The following is a 21,285-nucleotide window of genomic DNA, read 5'->3' as shown; positions in this document are numbered from 1 at the left end:
ACTCAACTGCGCGAGTTGCCCAGTTCATAAGTTCAACGAATACTGATTCATGCAATGGTGGCAGGTCAAGATCGCCATGATATAGTGCTGCTGCGCAAATATCTATGGCTTCCTTAAGTGGTACATTGGTGAATAGGCTAGCAATGTCAAATGTGCACATGGACATGATATTGCTATCAATATGCAAGTCCTGTATGGTCATCGTAAATGTGAAGGAATCCTTCACTGTGTATGTGGAGAACTTGCTCAAAACTGGTTGTAACAATTCACCTAACCATTTGGCCAATTCATGTTGTGCAGAACCAGTCATAGATAAGAGAGGGCGTAGAGGGACATCACTTTTCTGTGCCTTGGGCAGCCCATACATACGCGGAACGCAGCAAGTCGTGTGGACGAACCGTGTCATATATACTACCCGGCAGCTCATTGCTCTTACACAAGTCCAGCAAGCGTTTCTTTAGCTTACTTTTGAGCTAGTCTGTCCAGTCATGTTGAGTGGCAGATCCAATGGATAAGAATTTGGACCCGTCATTAAGAATGGTGTGCATTTTGTTGATAGTCATGCTTGTTAAGGATGACTATTCCCATTCTTTTGTCAGGTTACTGATGTGTATGACCGGGTTGGTCTTAAGGCCTCGCAACGTTGTCAGACATTCATGTTGCATGTGGAAATCAGACACGTCATTCAGAATCCCACACTATAAGTGCGCTAGATCAGCTAAGTATGCTTTCAAGGATTTAGCGTCTTCAGTGGACGCTGGTTTGTGGCGGGAAATTTGGAGTAGAGGAATATGAACTCAGCAAATACCTCTTCCCGTTTTATTTGGGATGAAGGCACACCAAAATTTAAACCATGTGCAAGAACAAATTCCTTGCTTCCTGAGAGTACATGTTCAGACAGATTTGTTATGTGTTTAGTGGCGTTGTTAATTCTGTTGCCAAACCGCTTCCACTTAAGTGTTTCAATTGGGTACTGTTTATGGTGCGGTCATCTATTGAAGCAATATAGCGGCATATTTCCAGCAAAAAGCATACAATTCAGCAAAGAGTAGTGGCAGATCAGAGGATTGGACGGAATATAAAAAACAGCAAGAATGACTAAAATAATAATGAGAGAGATTAGAGTACGAGAGAAAGCTAGATAGAAATATAACAATGGATAGTAAGAGTTTCTATAGATATTTAAAAAGGAAAAGAGTAAGTAAAGTGAGTGTTGGTCCTCTAGAGAGAGAATCTGGGGAGTTAACAATGGAAAATAAGGAAATGGCGGAGGAATTGAACAGATTGTAGAAGATACAAATAACATCCCAGAAATAATCGTGAATCAAGTGTTGAAAGGGAGGGAGGAACTTAAAACAATTGCCATCATCAGGGAAGGGGTACTGCGAAAATTATTAGAACTAAAAGGTGACAAGTCCCCAGGTCCTGATGGACTTCATCCTAGTGGCTACTGAGATAGTGGATGTATTTGTTTTAATTTTCCAAAATTCCCTCGATTCTGGAAAGGTCCCATCAGATTGGAAAATAGTGAATGTAACTCTGCTATTCAAGAAAGGAGGAAGACAGAAAGCAGGAAACTACAGGCCAATTAGCTTAACATCTGTCCTAGGGAAAATGCTGGAATCTATTATTAAGGAGGTTGTAGCATGTCATTTAGAAAATCTTAGTGCAATCAGGCAGAGTCAACATGGTTTTGTGAAAGGGAAATCGTGTTTGAATAATTTATTACAGTTCTTTGAGGAAGTAACCAGCAACGTGGATAAGGGGGATTCTGTGGATGTGTGTACTTGAATTTTCAGGAGGTGTTTGACAAGGTATCACAACAAAGGTTACTAAACAACATAAGAGCCCATGGTGTAGGAAGTAACATATTAGCATGGATAGAGGATTAGTTAGTTAACAGGAAACAGAGAGTGGGCATAAATGGGGCATTTTCAGGTTGGCTCGCTGTAACCAGTAGAGTGCCACATGGATCAGTGCTGGGGCCTTAACTATTTACAATCTACATCAATGACTTGGATGAAGGGACAGAATGCATAGTTGCTAAGTTTGCTGATGACACAAAGATAGGGAGGAAAGTAAGTTGTGAAGAGGACATAAGGAGTCTGCAAAGGTATATAGATAGGTTAAGTGAGTGGGAAAAGATTTGGCAGATGGAGTATAATGTGGGAAAGTATGAACTTGTCCACTTTGGCTGGAAAAATAGAAAAGCAACATATTATTTAAATGGAGAGTTTGCATAATCCTGAGATGCAGCAGGATCTGGGTGTCCTGGTGCACGAAACACAAAATTAGAATGCAGGTACAGCAAGTGATTAAGAAGGCAAAAGCAATGCTGTCATTTATTGCAAGCAGAATGGAATATAAAAGTAGAGATGTTTTGCTACAGTTGTACAGGTCATTGGTGAGAACACATCTAGAGTATTGTGTACAGGTTTGGTCTCCTTACGTAAGAAAGGATAAAACTGCATTGGAAGCAGTTCAGAGGAGGTTTACTCGAGATTCCTGAGATGAGAGGGTTATCTTATGAGGAAAGGTTGGACTGGTTGGGCATCTGTATTCACTGGAGTTCAGAAGGATGAGAGGTGATCTTATTGAAACATACAAGATCCTTAGGAGAATAGATAGGGTGGATGTTGAAAGGATGTTTTCCCTTGTGGGAGAGACTAAAACTAGTGGGCACAGTTTAAAAATAAGGAGTTTCCCATTTAAGACAGAGATGAGAATTTTTTTCTCAGAGGGATATGAGTGTGTGGAACTCTCTTACCTGGACAGTGGTGGAAGCAGGGTCACTGAATGCTTTTTAAGGCAGAGGTAGACATATTCTTGACAAACAAGGGAGTCAAAGGGTATCGGGGGTCGGCAGGAAAGTTGAGTTGAGACTACAAACAGATCAGCCATTATTTTATAGAATAATGGAGCAGGCTCGAGGGGCCAAATGGTCTATTCCTGCTGCTAGTTTGTATGTTTGTAGATAGATTGGAGAAGTTGGGACTGTTTTCCTCGAAGAGAAGGTTGAGAGGAGATTTGATTGAGGTATTCAAAATCCTGAGGGGTCTGGACAGAGTAGATAGGGAAAAACTGTTCTCATTGGTGGAAGGATGGAGAACAAAAGGGCTCAGATTTAAGGTAATGCAAAAGAAGCAATGGCGACATGAGGAAAAATTTCACACAGCTAGTGGTTAGGATCTGGAATGCACTGCCTGAGAGTGTGGTGGAGGCAGGTTCAATTGAGGCAGGCATGAGGGAATTGGATTGTTATCTGAAAAGGAAAAATACGCAGGGCAACAGGAGATGGTGGGGGAGCTGCACTCGGTAAATTGCTTTTTCGGAGAGCCAGCGCAGACATGATGGGCAGAATGGCGTCCTTCTAAACTGTAACAATTCAGTGATTCTTTCCAGTTTCCGAAGCCCTCAAAATTCAAACAAAGTTAATGCAGAGTACAATAAATATAAGCATAAACAGGGCTCAGGTGTCGCAGTTTGCATGAACTGTGTTAACTGGTTTCTGTGACAGCACTTCTGACTTGCCCTTTGCCAATACTCCTCTACTTCTATTCGGTCTTCCTACTTTTTTTCCTGCAGATTCTGGGTCTGTACATCACTGTTACCCATCCATTCTATGTACAGACGTTAATGGATAGATAGACATGTTTGATAAACACTTTGATTTAAAATTTGCAGTTCAAGGTACATCCGACCTGTCGCTATAATCCCGCCCTTTTGCTGCTGGCGCTCCGATTGGATGAGGTGCTGATTGACTTGTGGGCGCGAGGTTGGGCTTCCTGCTCTAGAACATGGCGGTGGAACGTTGGAACGCGGTGGAGATTCCATTCCCGGGTACCGGCTGCAGTGTGGCGGTGCCTGCGTGCAGCAGCTCAGGTACTCGCTCAGCCTTTCAGTTTTTCTGGAGGCTGCACGCCAGTGGAGCGGGCGGGACACCGCCACCATTGCACAGCTCAAAAACTACACACACGTGTTTATACTCGGGAAGGGTTTCAGTACTGTGTTTGCTTGTGCTGAGTAGTCACAATAAAACGCTGATCATAAGTGGCATCCATGGATTTAAAAAAAGCTGGAAAGTTTTGACGTGATTAGGGAACAGTTTCACTTTGTTATTAGCCCTTGTCTGGTTGTCCTTCTGTAGAGAATGTGTCTGGGGTCTTGCTCAATTTGCTGGTTGTGAGGTTTTTTTATTCAAGGTTTTTTTTAAAGATGCTGGTTTTTGTATGCTCTTGTTAGTTCAATTACTGTTTCTCTTCCCCCTTATGACTTCAGTTTTGTTGTATTTATTTCTGTGTAATGGTGAACATTTTACATACATGTGCACAGGTTTATTAACTCAAATGGAAAAAAAACAAAATGCTGGAAATACTCAGCAGGTTTGTAGAGAGAGAAGCCGAGTTGATGTTTCAGGTCTGTGAACCTTCATTGGTGCTGCTCTGATGAATATGATACAAGTCTACACTTCCTGCAATATAGTTTCAGCCCTAGTGATTTTGTTAAAGTTAAGACGAGCACATCTTATTGAAATAAACCCCTATATACTATGTAGGCCAAATTAATGAATTTGTGATCATCTGACTCTCATCCCTATTAAGTTACAGCCAAACTAGTTCCTGAGCTTTTATTCTGCTATTACTAACTGTATACTCTTTTAACTCCAGACCCTAGTAATTAAAAATAAGAAATGCTGGAAACACTCAGCAGGTCTGGCAGCATCTGTGGAGAGATTTCCAGTATCCGCAGTATTTTGCTTTTAACCCAGTAATTAAAACACCTTCAGTTTTGTAGACGGCCTGTCTAGATGACAGCAGAAAAACGGTATGGATACTATGGTTTCTGTGTGTTATTTAAATGCAGGCACAATACTTGGCATGGTTGTTGCTGGAAGTGTTTTGGGGGGCGGGGGGGTGAAAGTTGTAAGTTAGTGGTGCACCAGATGACTGTTAAAACAATTTGGCTCTCCCTTATGGTACTCAAGTTTTGATAATTTGCAAGAAAATCATGAACTGAGCAGTAAAATGGTGATTCCACATCCTAATGGGTGCTTAGTGTTAAGTATGGTTTGCTATGTTTAGTTGACAGAATATTTTTGTACTAAAACACTCAGTAATCTGTGGTGGGGAAAATCCTTAGCTTTTTAATTGTTTAAACCCTAGTCCTAGAATTGAGTTTGTTTTATTTTAACAGAAAATTATCTGTCTGACTTTTGGGCTCATTCATGAGGATTGGAATAAAGTGTTTAAAAACATTCAACATGTATCTGTAGTGGTTGAAGTGAATATAAATGACTCGAATTGCCCTTTTATTCTAGATGGATGCATACAAGATCTTGTAAGCGCCTGTGAAAGTGTCTTAAAAGCATTAAGGAGTAAGCTTCTTACAGTAGAGCTTAATGTCCTGTGTTCTCTGCTGTATGTTTTCCACAACAGGCTACGTCAGCACAAACCTTACCTTGCATTGAAGCAGGTTAGTATGTTCGTACAAAATTTGTGTTAACGCTGGATCGATTTAATAAAATCAATTCTCATGACTTTGAGTACAGTTAAAATTTTACTAAGATAATGGTTTAGTGTGAAAATGAAGGGAAAAAATCGAGCAGTGTACAAAATTGATTTCAAACCTGAATTTATTAATTTATGTATTAACGTGCATCCAAACATAAATTACTAAGTTGTATTTTATATTTTTTGTGTTAAAATCATTTCATGAACTTAATTTCATTAATCCTATTAGGTTGAACAGTGTTTGAAGCGTTTACACAATATGCAACTTGAAGGTTCAATTCAAGACCTGATCAAGTTGTGTCCAAGGTAATCTAAGAAACAAAAGTGTAAAAGCATGCTTTATTTTACAGTTTTAATTTGTAATAAATGCAGCAGGAAAAGAGAAAACAGGGAGCTACGAGCCTGCTAGCTTAACAGCAGTCGATGGGGAAATGTTGAAATCTATTACTAACAAAGTCTTAATACACTTAGAAAATCATTGTATGATCAGACAGAGTCGTCATGATTTTATAAAAGTGAAATCATGTTTGACAAATTTATTAACATTTTTGAGGATATAACTAGTAGGGTAGATAAAGGGTAACCAGTAGATGTAGTATACTTGTATTTCCAAACAGCATTTGATAAGGTCCCACACAAAAGGGTAAAATGCAAGTTAAGGACTCGTGGAGTTGGGGGATAATATATGAGCATAGATGGAGGATTGGCTAATAGATAGGAAGAAAGAGTAGGGATAAATGGGAATAAAAACAGAAAGTGCTGGAAATACTCAGGTGTGGCAGCATCTGTGGAGAGAGAAGCAGAGTTAATGTTTCTGATCTGTGACCTTTCATCAGAACTGGCAAAGGTTAGAAAAGTAATAGGTTTTAAGCAAGTGGAGGGGAAAGAGAACAAAAGGGAAGGTGTGTGATAGGGCAGAGGCAGGAGAGATTTAGTAACAAAGATGTCATGGGCCAAAGGCAAAGGAAGTGCGAATGGTTGTGGTGAAAGACAAAGCATTAGTCCAGAGAGTGTTAGTGGCAGAATAATGAATAGCTCTGTCCAAAAGCACAAACATGAAAAAACAAGTTTAAGGCAGGCACATGGTATAAAAAAATCTTTTTTTAAAAAGGGCCAGACATGCTCTGAAATTATTGAACTCCGTGTTGAATCTGGAAGGCTGTAGAATGCCTAATCAGAAGATGGGGTGCTGTTCCTTGAGCTTGCATTGATGTTCACTGCAAAACTGCAGCAGACCAAGGACAGAACTGTGAGCATGAGAGCAGAGTGGTGAATTGAAATGGCAAGCAACCAGAAGTTCGGGCTCATGCTTGCGGACTGAGCAGAGGTGTTCTGCAAAGCAGTCACTCAGTCTGCATTTGGTCTCCCCAATGTGGAGGCGACTGCATTGCAACGAGCAGCGAATACCGTATACTAAATTGAAGCAAGTACAATTAAATCACTGCTTCAGCTGGAAGGAGTGCTTGGAGCTATGAATGGTGAGGAGAGAGGAGGTAAAAGGGCAGATATTACACCTCCTGCGAATGCATGGGAAGGGGACGATGTATCGGGTAATGGAATAGTGGACCAGGGTGTTGTGGAGGGAATGATCCCTTCGGAATGCTGATGGGAGGGGAGGGGAGGGGAGGGGGAGATGTGTTTGCTGGTGGCATCACGCTGGAGGTGGTGGAAATGGAGGATAATCCTTTGGATATGGAGTCTGGTGGGATGGAAAGTGAGGTGGGGGGATCCTTGTGGTTCTGGGAGGGAGGGATGGGAAGGGGTGAGGGCAAAAGTGCGAGAAATGGGCCCTATCAACCATAGCGGGGGGGAATCCTCGGTTGAGGAAAAAGGAAGACATATTGGAAGCGCTGTTGTGGAAGGTTGCAACATCAGAACAGATGTGTTGGAGACTGAGACACTGGGAGAATGGAATGGAGTCCTTGCTTAACACCTATTGTATTTTTAACCTTTGCCAGTTCCGATGAAAGGTCATAGACCTGAAATGTTAACTCTGTTTCTCTCTCCCCAGATGCTGCCAGACCTGCTGAGTATTTTCAGTACTTCTGTTTTTATTTTAGATTTCCAGCATCCACAGTAATTTGCTTTTATTTTAGGGATAAATGGGGCATTTTAACATTGGCAGGCTGTAACTAAAGTGGAGTGCTGCAAGGATCAGTGTTGGGGCCCTTAGCTATTTACAATCTATATTAATCTTAGACAAAAGAGACCAAGAGTAATGCATCCAAGTTTGCTGACGCTACAAAGCTAGGTGGGAATATAATCTGAGGAGGGCACAAAGCACCTGCAAAGCGATATAAACAGGTGAAGTGGTTGGGCAACAAGGTGGCAGATGGAGTATAATGTGGGGAAGGTGAGGTTATTAACTCTGGTAGTAAGAATAGGAAAGCAGAATATATTTTAAAAGGCATAAAATTTATAAATATTTATGTTCAGAGAGACTTGGATGTACTCGTACAAAGAACACTAAGTTAGAGTTCAGGTAAAGCAGGCAATTAGGAAGGCAAATGGCATGTTGTTTATTGCAAGGTGATTGGAGTACAAGAATAAAGACGCCTTGCTACAGTTTTATAGGGCTTTGGTGAGACCACGCCTGCAATACTGTGCGCAGTTTTGGTCTCCATATTTAAGGAAGGATATACTTGCTTTGGAGATGGTACAGCGAAGGTTCACTAGATTCGTTCTATAATGAGAGGCTGAGTAAATTGGGCCTACTCTCCCTAGAGTTTAGGTGATCTTGTTGAAGCAAACAGGATTCTGAAGAGGCTTGACAGAGTAGACACTGAGAGGTTGTTTTCCCCGACAGGAATCTAGAACATGGGGACATAGTCTCAGGATAAGAGGTCGATCATTTAAGACTGAGATAAGGAAAAATATCTTCATTCCGAGGGTTGTGAATCTTTGGAATCCTCTATTCCAGAGGGTTGTGGATGCTTCATTGTTGAGTATATTTAAGGCTGGGATATATAAATTGTTGGTGTCTGTGAATCAAGGTATATGGGAAGTGGGTGAGAAAGTGGAGTTGAGGCAGAAAATCAGCCATAATCGTACTGAATGGTGGAGCAGGCTTGAGGGGGTATAGGGTCTTTGCTTATTTCTTATGAACTTTACCAGTTAACTTTGATTTTTTTTTTTAAACATCAGAATGCCTAAGATGCAAAATACTGACACAAAGCATGTCCCCAGCCAACCAGTCCTGGAGTGGACGTCCCTGAAAGTGTTGGGGGGCTGTAAGTTGGTGCTGCGTCTGATGGAAATGTGCTCCAAAGCATTTCTGTATCCTTAAATTTGATATTGTACTTTGTACGTATGTCATATTGTGTCTGAAATTTGCTGATTTATTAATAGGATAGACCATTGGTACTCAATGTAGCCATCTGTCTTTCATCTGTGGCCTTCGGAAAAAGTGCTGTCTTGTGCTTTCCTAAGATAAGTGTATGTGTGTATATAATTTGGCAACAGAAAATTATTGAATTAATACAGGGAATTTGGCCATGTGTTGTGGACTATTGAAATCATACAGCTTATCTTGATTGCAGTTTCTTTTTGAGTGAACAGAGTTCCTTTTGTTTTATTCTAGTCTACTGCTGATCACCCACCTTCCCCTCCTGGACTCCATGTTAGCCCATATTGTAAATGGTGTTCTCTCTTCAGGTATTGTCCCTCTCTCCTTTAAATCTGCTGTCCTCACCCCTCTCAAAAAAAAAACCATTGACCTCACTGCCTTTGCAAACTACTGTCCCAGCTCCAACCTCCCTTTCCTCACCAAAGTCTTTGAACGGGTTGTCTCATCCCAAATCTGTTCCTGGAACTCCATGTTTGAATCCCTCTAATCAGGTTTTCGCCTCGCCACAGTACCAAAACAGCTCTTGCCGAAGTCACAAATGACATACTACATGACTGTGACAGGTTAACCTCCCCTTTTCATCCTTCTCTACTCATCTGCAGCCTTTGACACAGTTAACCACACAATCCTCCTCGACCACCTCTCCACTGTCATACAGCTGGGTGGGACTGCTCTAATCTGGTTCCATCCTTACCTATCTAATCATAGCCAGAGAATCACTTGCAGTGGCTTCTCTTCCTGCTCCCACACCATTAGCTCTGGTGTCCCCCAAGGATCTATCCTTGGCATTCGCCCATTTCTCATCTACGTGCTGCCCCTTGATGACATCATCCGAAAGCACAATGTTAGTTTACACATATACGCTGACAACGCCCAACTGTACCTCACCACCACCTGTTGTGACTGCTGCAATGTTGCCAAATTATCAGACTGCTTATCTGACATCCACTACTGGATGAGCAGAAATTTCTTCCAGTTAAATATTGGGAAGACTGAAGCCAATGTTTTCCATCTCCACTCCAACTCCGATCCCTTGCTACCGACTTCATTGCTCTCCCTAGTGTTATGACCAGGTGAGAAGGGGTCTAGGGGTTCCCTTCAGCCTTTGCCTGGTTTAACCATAACAAGGTTTAATTTTAGGAAGTGTTTTCAGCTCCCCCTCAGTGAACCCTAGTTTATTGATCTTAAACTCTAATCCGGTTAACGACTACGAATATGCGCCGCGACCATGTGCATGCATACACAATAAATGTACACGCAGATAGAGACAGAGAAAGTAGAAAAGAATAAAGGGGAAAAGTTTGAGGCAATATCGGGATTATAATTACAGTCCTTTTAAGTTTAGTGTGGAGTCTTTGGTTGCTGATAAGTCCTGCAGTTCGTTGGGGCCCGGAGCACGCTTCAGCCTGTTTTGATGTCGGAGTCTTTTCTCTCTTGAGGTTTACATGTCTTCCATAGGTCCGGTGGCTTGGGAGAAAGTGAGAGAAACACAGCCAGGAGAGAGGCTTCCTTGTTCCAGCTTCAGTTGCAAACTGTAGTCTCAGTTCTTTGTGTGGCACAATTCAACTCCAAGTTGGCCAGCAGGTCAGTCATGTGACTAACTGGCTTAACCACTGCTGCATTCGTGGATTGTATCATCATAGCAGTCCTTGGAATGTGCTTCCTTATGCCTTCAGTGTCTGGTAATCAAAATCCATTTGGGTTAATTGGATTCAGGGAGTAGTGCTTTGTCTCCACAAGCACCGTCTCTTAGTATACAAATGTCCTCCAGTCAAAGGTCTGGTGATCTCTTTAACAAGTCATTTCTTCACTCCAGCAACAGTTTAACATAAATGTTCATATGATGAAATGAATATGCCTCATTCTTGGCAGGTGGGGTCTGCATGACACTAGCAACAGCCTGAGATTAAGCCAGTCTGTTCACAATCTTGATACCCAAGATGAGCTTTCGACCTCATATTTGTGCCGTCACTAAGACCACCTATTTCGCTCCTGTTTCAGCTCATCTGCTGCTGAAACCCTCATTCATGCCTTTGTTACCTCTAGACTTGGCTATTCCAATACACTCCTGGCTGATTTCCCACATTCTACTCTCGCGTAAACTTGAGACCATCCAAAACTGTTGTGCGTGCACCAAGTCCTGTTCCCCTATCACCTCTGTGCTCGCTGACCTACATTGGCACCATCTTGATTTAAAAATTCTCATCCTTGTTTTCAAATCCCTGACCTCGCCCCTACCTATCTTTGTAATCTCCTGCACCCCACAACCCTCCAAGATATCAGCGCTCCTCTAATTTTAGCCTCTTGTGCATTCCTAATTTTAATCACTCCACCATTGATGGCCATGCCTTCAGTTGCCTCGGCCCCAAGCTCAGTAATAGGCTCCCCACACCCCTCCACCTCGCTTTCCTCCTTTTAAGACACTCCTTACAACCTTCCTCGTTGACCAAGCTTTTGGACATCTGATTTAATATCTCCTTATATGACTCGGTGTCATATTTTGTTTTAATGCTCCTGGGATGTGCCTTGGGACGTTTTATTCATGCAACCAATTGACAGCTGCTTTGAAATGGGTGTTGAGGTATGTGTCTTTCTTGTTTTTTTTCCCCACTAGCATTGTGCAATGTGTCGATGGATGACCATCTTACCTTATTTTTAATTTATTTTAAGTTCAAATTACTAAAATTGTGGAAGGCAAGAGCTAAACAAAATTCTTCTTTAAACTTATATTGAAAACTGTTTAATTCGTTGGTTGCTTAAAATATTTAGACAAATGTACTGTTTGCATATTTTTAAAGTATGTTTCTAATCACAACCAAGCATTGTGAATGTATATAATGTTCCTAAACACAACCTGTGGTCAGACAGCATTATGCATATTGTCATGCAGGCCCCCACTGAGGCACACATTATTTTGCCACATGAATATTAAAATTTAAAATTGGGGCTGGGAAGAAAAGAGGGCCTGTCACAAGGAGTTGCCAAGCCCCTGACTGGATAGATGTTTGCATACTAGCAGACAGTGTTGGAACAAAGGACCCAGTCCCTGCTTCTCCAATGCACAAAAGACCTGGTCAGGCCAGTTTCACATGACTAACTGGCTGTTTGAATTTGAACTTGCTGAGAGAAAGAAACTCAGAAAGCTGTTTGCTCCTGGACTGAGAACACATCTCTCCTGTCTGCTCCCATCTCTTTTTCACAGAACTGAAGAACCATTGAAGACACGTAAACTCAAAGAGAAAAGTCTCCTACAGGAAGAAGGTTTAAGAAGAATACTGGGCCCCAACGAAAAGTAAGAGCTGTCTACAATCAGAGACTACGCCGAGCTGGAAACACGAACAGTAACAAGCAACCCCCTCAAGAGACTGCCTCACACCTCTCTATTTTTCTTCTCTTCTGTCCCTATTTGCATGCGTGTATAGTGTGTGCATGCTAGCGTGGGCGTGACGTATATCCAGTAGGCGTTAACCAAATTAAAGTTTAAGTTTTAATAAATTTCATTTTTCTTCTTTAACCCTAAGAAAACCTGGTGTGCTCATTTCTTTGCCTTATAATTGGAAAGTGGTGAACAAGGATTCACCAAGGGGGGAGCTCAAAACACAGTCTGTTTAAAAATCAAACCCTGTTACAATAAGACCAAGTGAAGACAGTAAAGACCCCTAGACACCTTTCTTACCTGGTCGTAACAATATATACAATTAATTATGTTGATGTTTGCATATTAGATGCTTAATATCAAAATTGAATTTCAGTGAACTAAAATTTAATGGTTCTCTTTATTTTTTTTAAAAAAGGTTCATATGACTACTTTTAATTTCTTAAGCAGTCGAATTTTGTTGCAGAAAATTACGTTATTTGTTTAGATTCAATCAAGGATCTAACAATGATAACCAGTTATAATTCCTTTTAACTTTGCAAAATGTTGAAGGATATTTTTTCTGAGGGCAAAAGAACAGATGCAAAGTAAAAGGAGGAGAGATTAGGAAGGGTGACCATAAGAGAGAAGTCTTGGGGAAGAGAGAAGTGTTGAGGCAGAATGAGGGAATTTCATGAAATAAAGCCCAGGCAGTTGTAGGCGTGGTTGCCAATAGTAGGGCAAAAGGATGAAGAGGTCAAAGGAAGGAAGGAGCAATGTCATTTGGGAATTTAAACATGAGGGTGAGCATTCTAAATTTGAAGCATTGAGGTGGTGGATGCCATGTAGATCAGCAATGATGGTAAATGGGATATGCTGGCAGAGTTTTTGATTAACTGAATTGATGGAAAATGTGAGGCTGGCAGAAGAGCATTAAAGTGATCAGGTCTGGAGAAGGCAAAGGCATAAATAAGGGTTTTAGTAGCAGGTGGGTTGAGGTAGGGATGGAGTTAGGTGATTGTTGAGATGAAAGTCAGTGGTTTTTATGCAAAGATATTGGGTCAGTCTCTAAGCGACTGCAGCACAGGTTAGCCCCTTTAAGTTACCACCGATGCGCAGTTGCACAGGAAGGTTTAAAGGGCCAGTGCACTTAAAGGAATCAGCCGCGCGCCACAAAAGAAAAATTAGAGGGTACGTTAGTTAGAAGCTCAGCTGCGGTTTGAACAGAAGTGGTTGCAAACCATTCAGTTTACCCTGAGACAATGGCCAGGGAAGGGGGTGGAGTCTCTGGCAAAGGTATGAAATTTGTGGCGAGGTCAAAGATATTGACTTCAGTCTTTCCAGAAATTGAAGCTGACCTGAGAGTGGTTCTTGGACAAGCAATCTGATGGCACAGAGAGTTAGAGGGCTTGAGAGAAGTATGGAGAGGGCTAGGTGTCATTAGTGTATATGTGGAAGCTGACTCCATGACTGGTTGTGTGGTAGAATAGCAGATTTAAAGTGGAATTTACGCTTTTCCTTGAAAGCATATGTTTCTGGAAAACTAAAATCGGGATATTTTGGGGAAATTACCTAATGGAAAGCTGCTGTTTTGATTTGGTTAGAAAAGCCTTTTGAAATTATGTATCCAGCATGTTTGTCTTTGTAAGTTACCATTCAAGTGAAAGAGGATTGGTTCCTTTCTTGTCCCAGTCTAACACTTATTAAAAGCATTCTGCACTGTTGGTTACCTTAATTCTAATGTATGGTAGTTTGACTATTCGGTATCTTCATTGTGAAGAATTTATAGTCCTAAATGTGGTTGTTACAGGATTGCTCAGCAGACTGTGGTAAGTGAAGAATTGTTAGTTGAAATTTTATTCGTATTCACTGAATATTAGTAAATCTTTCAGTAAAAATATTAACTGAAATTTCACTTTTTTTTTTCTTTCTAGGGTCCTATTTAGAAGTATTTTAATAAGCCTAGATGTTTTGTATGACAAACTTATCCTGTTACTGAATGAGGTGACTAAAATTCAACATATGACCTATGTGAAGGAGTTTTCTTTCCCTGTTAGTATCAGGCAATGGCTTGGTCTTTCCTACTCCAAAGTCATACAAATGAAGTTACCAAGTGTTTCATCTCAGATGAGTGAAATGCCTTCAGGAAAGCTAGGTTTGCTTGACAAATTGTTCTCTGAGCCTGAACCTCTATTACTGGAGGATAAGCAAGATGCAAAATCAGGAGATAAAATGAATGACAACATCATCCCTAAAGCAAATCGGATTCTGGATATCGGACTCGCTGTACAGGACCAAAGACTCGGTGAAATTGGTGAGTGTTTGTGTGATGCTATTGCAGTAAATTATTCTATTGCTTTGTCAGTCTAATAAAGTCTAAACTATACTGCTATTTTTCCAAAATGACATATGGTAATGTTATATGCTTTTTACAAATGTGGTATAGTGACTTGTTTCAAACGTATGAATTGCTTTGGAATTGAATTGAACTAAATTTTCTGTTTCAATTGAAGAAACTAGAATGCAGTTGGGATTTGAAATGAAGTCTCTGCGGGCTCACAGTCATAACTGTTCTGAGGTTAGTATAGTTCTATAACTCTTATTAATTCTCTACCCTACTCCGGCTCTGATCTGTCCTCAACCATCTACCCTAATCTAATGAAGCTCAATGGAAACTCCAGGAACAGCACCTCATTTTTCTGTTAGGCAGTTTAGAGTCTTTCGGACTTTACATTGCACTCAACAGTTTCAGATCATAACCACTGCTACCATTTTTTTCAGACAGCAGCTTCTGATAATTTTGTTATTTACAGCTCTTCTGGATCCATACTGTATTTTTTTTCTTGTCCCATTTGCCTTTCCCTGTCGTCCATTTTGTCATTTAATCACTCCTCCTTTCCCTGTTGCTTTTTCCTCCCCTCCCCATCCTTCATCTGGCTTTTGTACTTGCTTAAAAGGGTAACATCTCTAACTTTCTGACCTTTTCATCAGCACTGGGTAATCACAGAATAGTTACAGCACAGAAGGAGGCCATTTGGTCCATCGTGACTGCGCTGGCTCTCCAAAGGAGCAATTTACTTAATGTCACTCCACCACTTCTCCCATCGCCCTGCATTTCTTCCGTTTCAGTTAACAGTCCAATTACCTCTTCAATGCCTCTATTGAACCTGCCTCCACCATACGCTCGGGCGGTCTATTCCAGATTCTAGCCACTTGCTGCATGAAAACATTGTTACTCATGTCGTCATTGCGTCTTTTGCCAATTAGCTCAAATCTGTGCCCTCTTGTTCTTGATAGTTCACCAATGGGAACACTTTTTCCCTCTCTACTCTGTCTAGACCCTTCATGATTTTAAATACCTCTCAAATCTCCTCTCAACCTTCTCTTGTCCAAGGGAAACGGTCCCAACTTCTGCAGTCTATCTACACAACTGAAGTGCCTCATCTCGAGAACCATTCTCATGAATCTTTTCTGCACACTCTCTAATGCCTTCACAGCTTTCCTAAAGTGTGGCATCCAGAACTAGATACAATACTCCAGTTGAGGCCAACAGCATTACCCTCATCAACACTCTCTGTTACCTCATCAAAAAAGCTCCAGCAAGTTAGTTCAACACAATTTGTCCTTTTTATTAAAAGAAATCCATGCTGGCTTTACTTAATTAACCTGCATTTGTCCAAGTGACTATTAATTTTGTCCTGAATTCTCACTTCTAGTAGCTTCCCCACTGGAATATGATTGCTGGGCTTATCTTTATGCACTTTGTTGAACAAGGTTGTAACATTTGCAATTCTGTAGTCCTCTGGCACTACCCCTGAGTCTATGGAAGACTGGAAAATTATGGCCAGTGACTCTGCAATTTCCACTCTCGCTTTCCTCCGTATCCTTGGATATATTTCATCCGATCCTGGTGCCTTATTAGCTTTAAGTACCACCTCCTTATTAATTTTAAACTCTTCAAGTGTCTGAATTACCTCTTTCACCATGATCTGCGCAGCGGTATCTTCCTTGGTAAAGACAGATGCACAGTATTCATGTAATACCTCAGCCATGCCTCCATGCATAAATCCCCTTTTTGGTCCTTAATCGGCCCCACTCCTCCTTTTACCACCTTTTTCCCCTATTTATATGCCTGTAGAAGGCTTTTGGATTCCTTTTATGTTGGCTGCCAGTCTCTCTCCATCCTCTCTCTTTGCCTCCTTTCTTATTGGACTGGAAACATACTGCTTTAGAAAATATCAGTTAACCTGCCTTCCGTTTTTCACTTTGCTTAAAATAACTAACAAAACCACCTTTCTAGTCCAAAAATTACATTAACAGTGGAGCCACTTACCTGAGGTTGTGATGGCGCGTGTCCGACCCGGCCCATTCCCGACCCAAGCCCGAATGCCGGACCCGGAAGTGCAACCCGACCTGACCCGAACCCGACACATCGTCAGGTTCAGGTTGGATAGCTGGCCTTTATCCTGCACCATCTTTCCAGCCATGCAGTCATCTGCTATATCCTCCTATTTCTATCCTCGCTTGTGCCTGGTACCGGGAGTAATCTGGAGATTCCTACTTTTGAGGTTCTGCTTGCTAATTTCCTACTTGGATCCCTAGTTTCTGACTGCAGGACCACATCCCTCTTTCTGCCTATATCGTTGGTACCAATGTGGACCACGACTGCTGGCTCTTCACCCTCTCCCTTCAGCTGCTCAGTGACATCCTTGACCGTAGCACCAGAGAGGCAATGCATCCTGGATTCGTGTCTGTGGCTGCAGGGATGCCAGTCTATTCCCCTAACTATCCAATCTCCTATCACTATTGCTCTTCCAGTTGTCTTTGTGCCCCGCTGTGCCAACCGTGCTGCCATGGACTTGGCTCTGCTCCCCCCAGATGAACCATCAGAGACTTGAAACGTTAATTCTCTTTCTCTCCACAGATGCTCCCTGACTTGCTGAGCATTTCCAGCGTTTTCTGTTTTTATTTCAGGCTACCAGCAAATGCATTGTATTGGTTTTAGTGCTATATCTCTACACAATAGTATATATCTACCATTTTTTTTTTTTAAACTGATTTTGTTTTTCTAGAATATCCAGAAATTTGTGAGGAAATTTAACTGCAGAAGATCAAAGAAGAATAAGCAACCACTTCCTTTGGATGAGTTTGTGAGGAGGATTAGTGCAACACAGACTTTCAGCATCCTGTGTTGGGAGCTCAAGACAATATTACATTGGTTCAGGCGTAGGAAGTTAAAACATGAAACCTGCTATTTAGGATATCAGCTTCTCAGATGTCACAGACTTAGAATGGTGGAAGCTCTTGGCTACAGGTATGTATAGTATATGGCAGGGGGTTGGAGGGGATTGGAGCAGAGGAGAATAAAATCTTGCTGATCATTATTTCACCATCAGAACATTTTCAGCTGCAGATTTTTATTTGTCTTTAGTATTGACGTCCTGGCTGCTGGTATTCTACAGCCAAAATAAAAATGGCAAGGTGTATAAAACACCTGCACAGAAAACCGAAATCTGCAAGCAATCTGGCCATTATTCCTCACAAAGGTCAATCTATAAATGTGGTTTGTTTTACATAATTGAAACTATAAGAAGAAACTTTCTGTACAGGTAGTGATGCAAATAAAACAGTAACTAAACATAATGGGTAATTACTATTTGAAATGAGATGTAGATCCCCTGAATTTTAGTACCTAATCACCACCAAGGAAATATTCATGGTGTTAGTCACTTTTGGGAGGGTTGAACAAGGTTCATGATGGTGAAATGTTGAGTCATTCCCATTTCCTTGTGCTTGTAACTATAAAATATATTGATCATTAAATATTTAATCGGAGCCCCACTAGGAAAAGTGGAATATTCCTTTCTTGAAGGAGAACTTGCACATGACTATTACTTACAAGTTAGGTTATTCTCACTTGTTCAATCGATTGGGTATTCGCTATCTGTCATTAATGAACAGTAGTTGTGCTTTCTCATCGGGGAGGAAAGGAAGGAAGGGAATACTGCTTTATTTTGAAAGTTAGCCTAACTAGTATGTTCTAACTCATGATCATAGAAGTGTCTCCCATCTCACCCAGCCACCATGTCCTTTCCCATTAGTCACCCTTTGGGCCTTTCACTACTGAAAATAGTTTTGTTGCATAGAAATATGGGCCCAAGGTTCATTACATTTAAGACTGTTTTCAGCTGACAAAAGGAATGAGACTTTTCATCTCATTAGAGACCAGGTCATATAAATACTCTGGCTACAAGAGCAGGCCAAAGGCTGGCAATTCTGCAACAAGTAACTCTCCTCCTGACTTCCCAAAGCTTGTCGACCATCCACAAGGCAAAAGTCTGGAGTGTGATGGAATACTCTGCACTTACTTGGATGGGTGCTGCTCCAACAACGCCCAAGAAGCTTGACACCATTCACGCAAAGCAGCTTGCTCGATCGACACTCCTCCACCACCTTAAACATTCACTCCCTCCACCACCTGTGTATAGTGGCAGCGGCGTGTACCATATACAAGATGCACTGCAGCAGCTGGCCAAGCCTCCTACAACAGCACCTTTCAAAACTGTGATCTCTACCACCTAGAAAGACACGGGTAGCAGATGCATGGAAACACTACCACCTGCAAGTTCCCTGCGAAGTCGCACATCATCCTGACATTGGTCATATATCGCTGTTCCTTCACTGTCACTAGATCAAAAAGCTGGAACTCCCTTCCTAACACCACTGTGGGTAGACCTACACAACCTGGACCTCAGTGATTCAAGAAGGCGGCTCACAACCACCTTCTCGAGGGCAATTGGGGATGGGGAACAAAATGCTGGCCTTACCAGTGATGTTCACATCCCACGAAAAAAAAATTCAAGCCCAAGCTAGAGGTGAAAAAAGTGTATTAACTGAGTGTATTAACTGAATGAAAGTAACAAATTATAAATATCCTATGAAAGCCGAATAGTAACTATCTGTATTCCTTTTTTTAAACAATATAGTTTTCCAAGGAAGATCCATTTCATAAAAATGGCTGTCTGCAGATATCTTGCTAAAAGGTTTCAGGGAACATTGCATCACAAAAATTGCAAGAGCACAGTGACCCATCTCAAAAAGTGTACGATGAGACAGTCAAAGTTATACAAGGTATTGCCAAGGAGAAGGAAGTCCTCACTCAAGAAGAAATGGATAAGGGTTAGACTTGATGCAAAGAAAGGGAGCAAAAGGACATTGCAAACTACTCCACATTTTGCATTTGATACACAAACTGCTGTAAAGAAACAGGGTGTTACTGGAGATATGCCTGCTGAACTTGTTGGAAATAGTGGTCAGTATCAGAATCTCAAAAATATGACAGTCCCACTCGTTTCTTCAGGAGGAGGTTCTGCAGTTGTACAAAGCCTGGATGATATTGATGACATTTTTGCATCAATTGGTATATAGTTTGTTCCTTGAAATTTAAAACCACTGCAAGTTAAAAATTTGACAATGCAAGATAACTGGAAGCAAACTTGGAGAAGTGCATTTCTCTTACCATGGAATTGAAAATAGGATGCTTATTTTATATGTTGCATTCTACTTGTGCCACTTTAACTTCAATTCTAATAACTTAAATTGCAAGAAATCTGGTTCCAATGAAAGGAACAAGAAGGTGGACTATGTATTTTTACCCTTCTAAAACTGAGGATCTGTTAAGATTGCAAAAAGGAAAAGATCCATTTTCCTTCAGGTTTTCCGTTTTGCATTCCTATCACCTGGATTTCGCAGTTGCGGTCATAAGTTTAATAGCTGTGTTATTGCTATGTTTAAGACCTGGGTCATATTCCTCCAAAATATTTCCTATTCTGATGAAAACTAGTTCAGTTCAATGAGTCACCTCTTGTAATTTAGCTTCAATTCCCAAAATCATTTTTATTTAAACATTGTATAAGACTGGTATAAATTTGAAAGTATGCCTTCGGCAGTTGTTTATCCCTGTTACTGCAAAATAGTTTTCTAGTACACAAAATAGACCATTACCTAGCTTTTCTGCACACTTAAACTTTAAGTTGATTTTATTACTGTACAGCATTTCACATATTTGCAATTTTGTGTGAGGCTGAGTAACAAACAGCAGTATAGCAATACCTCTTCGTTTAAATGTTAAGCTCCAAAGTGTACAAACTGTTAGACATGGTTAAAATTCACCTTGACAAATGTGTTGTCCTGTTTGAACACTGGTGTAAAGTCAGATTTTTCTCCAGTTTTGATTGGTGCACCATGTGTTTCTCTCAGCCACGAGTGGGGAGCTAGAGCTGCTATGTGCAGTGAAATCAGCTTTGGGTATCAACACTATTTCCCTCCCTCCTTCATTTAGTCCGGCATTTGGAATTTACAGCATAAGAATTGATTAATGGCGCAATAAGTTGAAATTTTCATAATAAATATAATTTATCAATTTAAGTCATTACACTTTTTTAAAAATAGATGGATGCAACTTTTAAAACAGGAGGCAGTCACAATCACTTGGCAGTATATTGTGTTCTCATTGCTGAACGAACTGCCTGAATTCTAACTGAAATTCATGAATGGTTCTCAAACATATTTGGGCTGCGCCTGCAAAATCATTTGTATTGCTACCCACTAACTGGATACTGGTAACCTCAAACAGGATAGCCATCATTCTTGTTCCATTCTGCTTTCCTTTCCCCTTTCTCTCATTTTTACTTGAATGACGTTTTTCTTTTTTGCTATTGTACTAATGCATGGAAGGTAATGTAAGTGAGCAAGCATGATGACTGAGCAGGAAGTGGCAATAGGGTGAGAGTTGGGGCCCCGTACTGCATTGGACTGGCCAGGTCACACCACAGTTTGAGAACCACTGCTGTAAACTGTTTCCAGCTCCCTTCACTCTTGCCTGCAACACTAGAAAGGGGGGGGGGGGGGGTGACACAAAGGATGACACAGTACGATTAACCCATGATATTAAGAATATAGAGGTTTTGTTCCGTTCTTTCAGAAAGATAACGCTCCATTGTAATCTGTAAAGGTAAAATCCAAATTATCTTGGCAACAAGAATATTATCAAGCACAAACGTTAAGCAAAATCT

The 21,285-nt window shown here is 41.0% G+C and overlaps 1 protein-coding gene across 2 annotated transcripts; it reads left to right on the top strand.

Moving 5' to 3' along the window:
* Positions 1-3,795: 3,795 nt before the first annotated feature.
* nepro (nucleolus and neural progenitor protein) lies at positions 3,796-21,121 on the top strand. 2 transcript variants are annotated; one of them, XM_068034089.1, is made up of 9 exons: positions 3,796-3,882; positions 5,318-5,472; positions 5,740-5,816; positions 8,655-8,786; positions 13,963-14,040; positions 14,146-14,525; positions 14,725-14,789; positions 17,284-17,525; positions 19,198-21,121. In XM_068034089.1, the coding sequence occupies exons 1-9, from the start codon at positions 3,798-3,800 to the stop codon at positions 19,637-19,639; spliced, it is 1,656 nt and encodes a 551-aa protein (XP_067890190.1). In that variant the 5' UTR covers positions 3,796-3,797; the 3' UTR covers positions 19,640-21,121. The 2 variants fall into 2 exon arrangements, with proteins under 2 accessions (XP_067890190.1, XP_067890191.1); XM_068034090.1 differs by lacking the exons at positions 8,655-8,786; positions 13,963-14,040.
* The last annotated feature ends 164 nt before the right edge of the window (positions 21,122-21,285 follow it).

This window comes from Heterodontus francisci, chromosome 6, assembly GCF_036365525.1.
Source record: "Heterodontus francisci isolate sHetFra1 chromosome 6, sHetFra1.hap1, whole genome shotgun sequence".
NCBI lineage: Eukaryota > Metazoa > Chordata > Chondrichthyes > Heterodontiformes > Heterodontidae > Heterodontus > Heterodontus francisci.
Note: the sequence above shows the minus strand (reverse complement) of the source record. Positions and strands in the feature narration are given on the sequence as shown.